We start from the raw sequence: 8728 nt of genomic DNA on the forward strand, positions 1-8728 counted from the left end.
TGTGTGGAAGCCCTCTATATATCTATATATATATATGTTTATAAATATATATACTTATATAGATATATGTGTGTTTATATATATATATATATATATATATATATATATATATATATAACACATATATAATAGTTTACGGGCTTTTGGCGGGCCGGGCCGGGTTTTTGCGGGCTTTTGACGGGCCGGCCCTTTACCCACCAAGGCGGGCTTTTTGATGAGGCTTAGAACCACCCTTATAAATATACTAAAACCCATCCACAAAAAGACAAATGAAATGAATAGTGCACTGATCATTTTGCCCTACCATATTTGTCATAATTACCTTTCTGTCCTAGCTTCTTTTTTTCTAACACATTACAACCTCTTTTTTTTTTTGAATACCATTACAGCCTCTATGTAGTTGCAGTTGCTACTGGTTTTGGAGTGAAACCTATTGTTAACTACCAAAAGATAATTTTTGCTTATGTGTACTCTAATTGACTGCAAATACATAACGATAACAAAAATACCCGCAGCAAAGCGTGTGCTATCTATCTAGTTTAGTAATAAAACAGAAACATGAAGCCCTCGTTCCTAAGAACTTATTATTACCAGCTCCGATTATGTGTACCAAGCGAAGCCTAACTGCCTAAATCCTCATTATTCCTAGAAACTTAATTATTTTCAGAGCTTTGATTTTTTTATTTCTAGTTGATCTTCATGGTGAATGTACTTGGCTAGTGGTTTCCTTTTGTCACACCCTCTTGTGGGTCACTATGTTATACATACATAACTGAATTATCAAATAGCAATTAGATTCTTGCGATGAATCATTAATAAATAACACTAGCTAGATGACCCTGATCCGCTACATGATTTCTCTAATTTAGCGTACAGAAATGAACACCCGTTTTTCTAGATTATTATCTAAATTATTATACAAATTACAAGGCCAGCCTATGTGTTCTTGCTCAATGCACGTAATTTCCCCAAGATTCAGGAGAAGTAATGCTTCTAACGTTGTACTGCCTTTTTTTTATTTGGAATAAGACACCTTTATTGAAAATAACTAAAATTACATAACATGGGAATGATCAGTGGTTGACATGAACTCCCCACTCTCCTCCCTAAAACCTAAACCAGTTATGGGTCCGTCATTAAGAATGACCTCCATAAGCCGAAAGGGCCCAACCACTAACCACCTATATCACCCATCCTCTTGGGCTACAGAGAATCCCGAGAATCTCGATAACACCTCATAGACAACATCCATAAAAACCAACGCCCTCTTGCACACTGTGTTCCAATGATACCAGACCACGTGCAACGATCGTTTGTCAACACATTGACCATAAGATAAAACCGAAAATAAACCAACTCTTCCCCAGGAATGACACCAAATCCATGACACCTCAATTTGACCCAACCCTAGCTCAAAAGAGTAGGGACATACTAATAACTGAAAAAAGCTAACCAAAAACAAAACTCTAAACAAAAACATAATAGAGCCGCTACAATCATCTTCCCTCTACCCAATTGCCCCGATGGCAGACCACTGCCGTAAATCTATCCCTTTGAGCTCGCATCCTCGGAGATACCCAACCCATACCGCAAGCCACACTGAATCACTGACTGTTGTCAGCCGGATCCAGGCCTGAAACCAGATCCCCACTAACCCAAACCATTGAGAAACAGTAAGGGAATCATCGTGCCCTGCCATATCAGAGCGAAAAAGCTCCACCCATCTGTGTCCATCCGCTTGGGAGGTCGAATCCACCACTGCAAAAATCGTCGAACGACCCACCTCCAAACAGAGACTAGCACCATAAGATGATTAAGATCCATGGCATACTGCCACCATGATCTGACCTATGGCCCCTTGCTCTAAGCTTGCGCCACTGCCTATTGCCAATCACCCATCTTTGCCTGCGCAGTTGCTTGAGAGTAGAGAAGAAAAGTACTCAGCCCAGACCAACGAAAAGAAGACAAAACGAGCATCTAGAGACCCCCATCTCCCATCTGCCAACACCTGTCACTCGTCGCTGAGGCTGGAAGCCGTGGTCAACGCGGAGGCACTGTCGAACGAGCTGCAAACTCTCATGCACTGTTTCTAGAACCTAGGTCTCTCTCTCGTACTTTCTCGGTGCTGAGATGTTTGACCCGTTGATAACCTAACGTTGTATTGCTTTTGGCAACAAGAAACAAAGAATCTAATTAGGTTGGAATACTGAATTGGGATCGCTTAATTTCTGCGAAAGTCTTTATGTAAAATAGTTTATTAGTTTAGTTTTTTTTTTTTTTTTTAACACCCTCCTTTTGAATTGTTCGTGGTATCTCAAAGACTTCTTAAGTCTAAAAATTAATTAGCTGGGGGGGGGGGGGGGGGGACATTTCAGCCCTTTCCTGGCCACGTTTATAATTCAGTAAATAATACTAAATCAACCCAGCGTTGGAACGCATGATATGGGGGTTTCACATCTTCAACATTCCCGTGAGGGGACCCTATGCATCCACTGAACCACTTACCGTGGGTAGAGCAACTCTAACAGGTTCCCCATATTTTGATTTTTCTCTATTTTAGGGAAAAATGAGTCTCTTTTGCTCCAACAGATTCTCTATAACTATCCTCATTTTAGGGACAGTGAGGAAAGATAAAACAAGATTCCCTAAAATTACAGCAATCTCTAAAATTTTAAGGAAGAATTATTGGGATTTTAGAGATTGCTGTAAAATAGGAAATCTGTTGGAGTTGGAGAAAAGAAATTTCTTAAAGCTTTGAATTTTGCTTCCCTATAATACAAAAATTATAGAGAAGTTGTTGGAGTCGATCTTAGAGTTTATTAGTTTATTTTCTCTAAAATATTAGTTGAGGATAAAGTATCGATCTACAACAATCTTAATTTCTTTCTCTAACTAATTAAGACTGTCGCTTTAAAAAAAAAAAAAAAAACTAGTCTTTATTGATACGTGCGATGCATGTGTGAAGCATTTTTATTTTTTGTTTTATTTTTGGAGAAAAAAAAGTAGGAAGTTATACTTGTAGGATGTAGGATGTCTGTAGATAGTAGGATTGACAGTTTCCTTCTTTTTATGAATTTTTGTTTTAATTTATTATTTTACTATTTACCATAATATCCTTTATATATTAGAGACTATTTAAAATTAACCTATAGTGAAAGGATATTTATGTTATGATATTTCATACTCACTTTGGCTGACAAAGTAAGTTATCTTAATAATGGTATAGATTAAGATTGTCGACCGTCATATGTAACAAAATAAATGTTCATATAAAAGTGTAGGCCCATTTATAAATATCCAATTCATTTGTCTATTTAGTTTAATTTGCATATAAAGCTCATTAATTATGATATGAAAGACCAGGCCCGTAAATGAATTGTGTTCTAAACATGTTTTTTTTTTGGGTCAAAATTCTACACACGTTTCTGAAACATCCTTCCGCCCTTCGTCAAATAATTTAACGAAAATTCTTCTATACACGGCGATGCAAGTCCACGTACACTAATTATGCTATCTCAGTCATTCATATGTGAGGTCCGTTATTTATCATTCAAAACTATGACTCTCCCATAATTTGAAGGAATCCGAAACTCAGACGAGCAACCAAACCTGCCACTCGCTTTCTCGCAGCTTCCATTGCTCCAAACACCGCAATGACCGCAACCAGTCTCCGGACGAACAAGGACACGCGTGGCACGGCGTTTGTGGTCTACGAGGACATCTACGAGATTACGACGCCAAGACCGCCGTCGACAACCTCTCCGGCTTCAACGTCGCCAACCGCTACCTGATCGTCCTCTGCTACCAGCAGGCCAAGATGGGCAAGAAGTTCGACCAGAAGAAAAAGGCGGACGAAATCGCCAGAATGCAGGAAAAGTACGGCGTCTCCACCAAAGATAAGTAACCAAACATCCCCAACTGATCAATCCTCTCCGGCCACTTCTGTGTTTGGTAATTGTATACATTGTATTTTCGTTCAGAGTTTCAGGACCCAGAAGACGAAAGAAAGGACGAAATGGCCAATTAAGAGTTTAAGACGGTGTCTCTCTCCTCCACCAAAGATAAGTAATTTTTTTTCGACTAGACCAAAGATAAGTAATTAGTTTCTGTCTTTTTACACTGTTTTCATCAATGACCGCGTCACCGTCTTTATGTCTGATTCAAACAAGAAGAATTTTAGGCTTTGATGTCGATTTCGGAATCTTAATTGTAGTCCGCGAAGAATTTCGTCGAAATGCTTTGAGACAAGATGTAGAGGAATAGGACGTATTGGAAACGTTATTCTATATATAATTTTTTTTCTTACGATTGGACAACTTATCTCGTTCTCTTTGGCTCCATTGATAGTTTGATACGATCATAATCGATCATAATCGATTACGTGCCACAATGGAGGGTGACTTTGATAATATCCCCGAAGTTTCTTTGAAATTTCTATTTCTAGCGATCAACTGATGAAGGATATAATTTTTTAAATCATTTGTTTAAATAACTATGTTGGGCAATTAGTACAGGTTCAGATTAAGCCGAAGTTTTTCGAAGGATTCAAACATGATCAAGAAGAACTACTTCTCCGACCTCAATAAGCTTGCTCTTACTATCTTTTTCTTCTCTCTTTCTTCGACGACTCCCTTATCAATGCCACAGACCACTGTGAATGTGGGAATTATTCTTGATGACCTTGATTCAGTGTCTGGGAAGATATGGTTGAGTTGCATCAAAATGGCCCTCTCAGACTTCTATGTTTTTTATCCTCACTACAAAACTAGATTGGTCTTGAACACTAGGGACTCCAAAAGAAGTGTGGTTCGGGCAGCTGCCGCAGGTTCTCATCTCAAGCTAGCTCTCCCTAATATGTATTTCAACCATACCTATCCTCATTAATGGCAGATTTTCTAGTTAATTACCATCTGCTGTAACATTCTGTTTTCGGGTTTATTAACCAAGATTTTTACGTTTTCATTGGGATACAGCTCTAGATTTGGTAAAGAATGAACAAGTGAAAGCCATCATCGGACCAGTGACATCTATGGAGACGAGCTTTGTTATTAATCTTGGAGATCAAGCTCATGTGCCCATAATTTCATTTTCTGCAACAAGTCCTACTCTTACCTCACTCCGTAGCTCCTACTTTTTCCAATTTGCACAGAATGACTCATCCCAAGTGAAAGCTGCAAGTGCTGTTGTTAAAGCTTTTGGATGGAGACAAGTTGTGCCCATCTGCATAGACACTTTGCATGGAAGGGGAGTCCTGCCGTTTTTAGCCGATGCCTTACAAGAGGTTGGTACCCATATTCCATACCTCAGTGTCATTTCCCCCTCTGCAACCGATGATCAAATTACAAATGAGCTTTACAAGTTGATGACCATGCAAACTAGAGTCTTCATTGTCCATATGACAACCAATCTATGCTCTAAGCTATTTGCCAAAGCAGAAGAGATTGGAATGATGGTTGAAGGCTATGTTTGGTTAACCACTAGTGGGATTACTAATCGTTTAACTTCAATGAATTCTTCAGTCATCCATTCCATGAATGGAGTTATAGGTGTGCAAACTTATGTCCAGAAAACAAGAGAGCTGGAAGAATTCAAGCTCCGGTGGAAAAGGCAGTTCCAAAAAGACTATCCACTCATCGTTGGTGCTGAATTGGATGTTTTCGGATTTTGGGCTTATGATGCTACTTTTGCCATAGCAATGGCAATTGAACAAGTGATTGGGGCTACAAGTACTTTTGCTTTCCAAAAACCAAATGCCTCCAACAAGTCCACAGATATTCTCGGGAGTTTTCCCATCTCTACATATGGTCCAAGACTTTGCAAAGCCCTATCAAGTACTAGATTCCCAGGCATTGCAGGAGACTTCATCCTCATTGATGGGCAACTTCAATCATCAAATTTTAGGATTATTAATGTCAACGGACGTGGAGCAAGAACAATTGGATTTTGGACACCACACTATGGACTTGTAAGCAAAATGAGTTCCACAAATTCCACATGCCATCTTGGACCGGTTATATGGCCAGGAGAGTCTCTCTCTGTTCCCAAAGGGTGGGAGATCCCAACAAAGGGGAAGAAGTTGAGAATAGGAGTTCCTGTTAGGGATGGGTTTACTGAGTTTGTTAAGGTAACAAGAGATCCAACCACCAACACAACAGATGTTACCGGATTCAGTATTGACGTCTTCAAGGCCGTAGTTGACATGTTACCATATGCTCTTCCTTACGAGTTCATTCCCTTTGCAAAGCCTGATGGCACCAAAGCTGGCACTTACAATGACTTGTGCTATCAAGTATATCTTGGGGTAAAATTTCTGTCTTTTGATGCATACAAAAACTCATATCATCATATTGCTTACCTATTCCTTGACAACTATATATAAAAAAGTCAGTCAACTACATACTTTATGATTTGACAGAATTTTGATGCTGTGGTCGGAGATACAACAATTAGAGCAAATAGGTCTCTGTATGTGGAGTTTACGATGCCATATGCAGAATCCGGGGTAGTAATGGTTGTGCCCGTCATAGACACAAACAAAAGAAGTGCATGGGCTTTCTTGAAGCCTTTAGATTGGGATTGTTGGCTTGTAAGTCTTTGTGTCTTATTGTTTACCAGTTTTGTGGTTTGTGTCATTGAAAGTCAAAGTATTGAAGAGTTTCAGGGCTCTGTAGCGCAACATGTCTGGTTCTCCTTCTCAACCATGGTTTCTGCTCACCGTAATATATCAAAACCTCTCTTCAATTTTATACTAACTATGAATTCGCATTATTTTTCCTATTAGTTCTTGATTAATAGCAATTTTCTTGTGCACAATACAGGAGAGATAGTGGTTAGCTACTTGGCTAGACTTGTTATGATAATATGGATATTTGTTGTGCTACTAGAGACAATGCATATTCAAGCAAGTCTGATATCAAAATATACAGTTGAAAAACTGGAGCCATCCGTTACCAATATCAAGGATCTACTAAGGAAGGGGGAAAACATTGGCTACATACCAACTGCTTATACTTACGAGATGTTGAAGCAAGTAGGTTTTGAAGATTCCAAGCTCATGGCTTTGGGAACTATGGAAGCCATTGATGAAGCTCTTTCGAGAGGGAGTGCAAACAGTGGCATTGCTGCTTTTGTTGATGAAGCTCCCTACATGAAGCTTTTCATTGCAAGACATTGCTACAAATATACCATGATTGGACCTATCTTTGAAACGAATGGCCATGGCTTTGTAAGATCTCACTTCCTTCTTTACCACAAAAAGATCTCTCCCTTGTGTGCATGTTTGTGTGTGTGTCTTCTTCTTAAAAGCAATTTAATTAGGAGGATGAGCTGTAGGTCTCTGAGGTTAATGGAATTTAAATGCAGTAATTGATTTGTCGAGGTGACCTTGCAGGTATTTCCAAAACGTTCTCCTCTTCTATCCGATGTTTCACAGGCAGTTCTAAGCGTGATGGGACCAGAAAAGATGATGAACCTTGAAGATAAATGGTTCAAGAACGACAGCAATTGTCTAGACTTTACTAACCCAATAGTTTCTAGCAAAGGTCTTCGAATTTGCATTTTATTTGCCATTTGCTTCATCTCATCAGGACTCGGTGTCGGAATGACATCTGTAGCTAAGTTTACTTATTACAAGTATTGGAGAAGGTATCCGGAAACAACTGATGGCCCAGGAAGTCCAACACTCGGCCAAAGTCCGAAACACACCCATATGAATTCTGTATCTTGTGATTCTGTAGAGCAACCAGCACTCTCAACTGATCGTGCATCGCCAGAAATAGCTCCGGCATCCGCATCTTCTGAGATTGCTGCCACAACTAGTTCCTATAAAACTGGTCTGCAACAACCATTTCTTCCCCACGCATAACAAGAGAATCTATATTCCTTTTGTGATCGAGTAAACTATACCAGTAAACAATAGAAGTTTGATCGAGTAGTCACTTCTACAACAAACAGTAGAAGTGATTACTCAATAAATAAATACCAGCCAAATGCATGCACAACTGCCGCAGCATGTTGATGGACTCTTTTTATTGTATTTTTTAAAAATTGAATGCAAGTTAAAGACTATGACAAATAGTGGTGGATGTGGGACTTGTTTTATTCAATTTTTACTTTTTCTGTTATTGAGTATTGACCTTTCCTTCTTAGAGCAAGTCCACCTGTTGAGCTTGACCGGTCAAGACTATTCGCTGCTTTTTTGCCTTGTATTTCCACTATTGAGCTTGACCAGTCAGATACTGTTCACAAAATGTCACGACTAGTCAAGTTTTTAATCAAGAACTCGACTAGCAGGGCCCACCCACTATGTGTGTGGAGAGAAGTTAAAAGTAGTAGAAAAACTTCTCGTTCAACTACCACATTTTCTGTTTTTTAAATTTTTTTTTCTTTCTATTTTACAATTTACCATATTATCCTTATTAATTAATTATATTTCACAATTTTTTAATATATAAAGGTTAAATTGGTAAAAAATTTCAGTTTTGGAGAGCAAACTCTCTTCTCTTAATAATAGTATAGATATTAAATAATTTATCAGCCCCGTGACTTGCTACGGGTTTCTTATTTGCTTATAAATACATAGCAGGTTTCACTCTGATCCTAATTGTCATATATAGTTTCATTGGGATTTGCAAACATTTAGAGCTACTATCATCTTTGCTTTAGTAATTGACGTTTGACAAAATTAACATCTTTCATCTCTAGTATCTTTCTAATTCCTCATCTCGTC

The 8728-nt window shown here is 38.7% G+C and overlaps 1 protein-coding gene across 2 annotated transcripts; it reads left to right on the forward strand.

Annotated features, from left to right (window-relative positions):
* The first annotated feature begins 3402 nt into the window (after positions 1–3402).
* Positions 3403–8074, forward strand: LOC133740003 (glutamate receptor 2.1-like). Of its 2 annotated transcripts, none has more exons than XM_062167831.1 (5): positions 3403–4825; positions 4974–6301; positions 6416–6716; positions 6819–7225; positions 7391–8074. In XM_062167831.1, the coding sequence occupies exons 1-5, from the start codon at positions 4552–4554 to the stop codon at positions 7862–7864; spliced, it is 2784 nt and encodes a 927-aa protein (XP_062023815.1). In that variant the 5' UTR covers positions 3403–4551; the 3' UTR covers positions 7865–8074. The 2 variants fall into 2 exon arrangements, with proteins under 2 accessions (XP_062023815.1, XP_062023816.1); XM_062167832.1 differs by having other exon boundaries at positions 4689–4856.
* Positions 8075–8728: the final 654 nt, after the last annotated feature.

The sequence above is a fragment of the Rosa rugosa genome, chromosome 3, assembly GCF_958449725.1.
Source record: "Rosa rugosa chromosome 3, drRosRugo1.1, whole genome shotgun sequence".
Taxonomy (NCBI): Eukaryota; Viridiplantae; Streptophyta; class Magnoliopsida; order Rosales; family Rosaceae; genus Rosa; species Rosa rugosa.

Excerpts from the sequence above, each read along its gene's own strand:
- LOC133740003 (XM_062167831.1), top strand. The coding sequence starts at position 4,552 with ATGATCAAGAAGAACTACTTCTCCGACCTCAATAAGCTTGCTCTTACT. Across the intron at positions 6,302-6,415 it reads GCTATCAAGTATATCTTGGG|AATTTTGATGCTGTGGTCGG; the intron begins GTAAAATTTCTG and ends ATGATTTGACAG. Across the intron at positions 7,226-7,390 it reads AAACGAATGGCCATGGCTTT|GTATTTCCAAAACGTTCTCC; the intron begins GTAAGATCTCAC and ends GTGACCTTGCAG.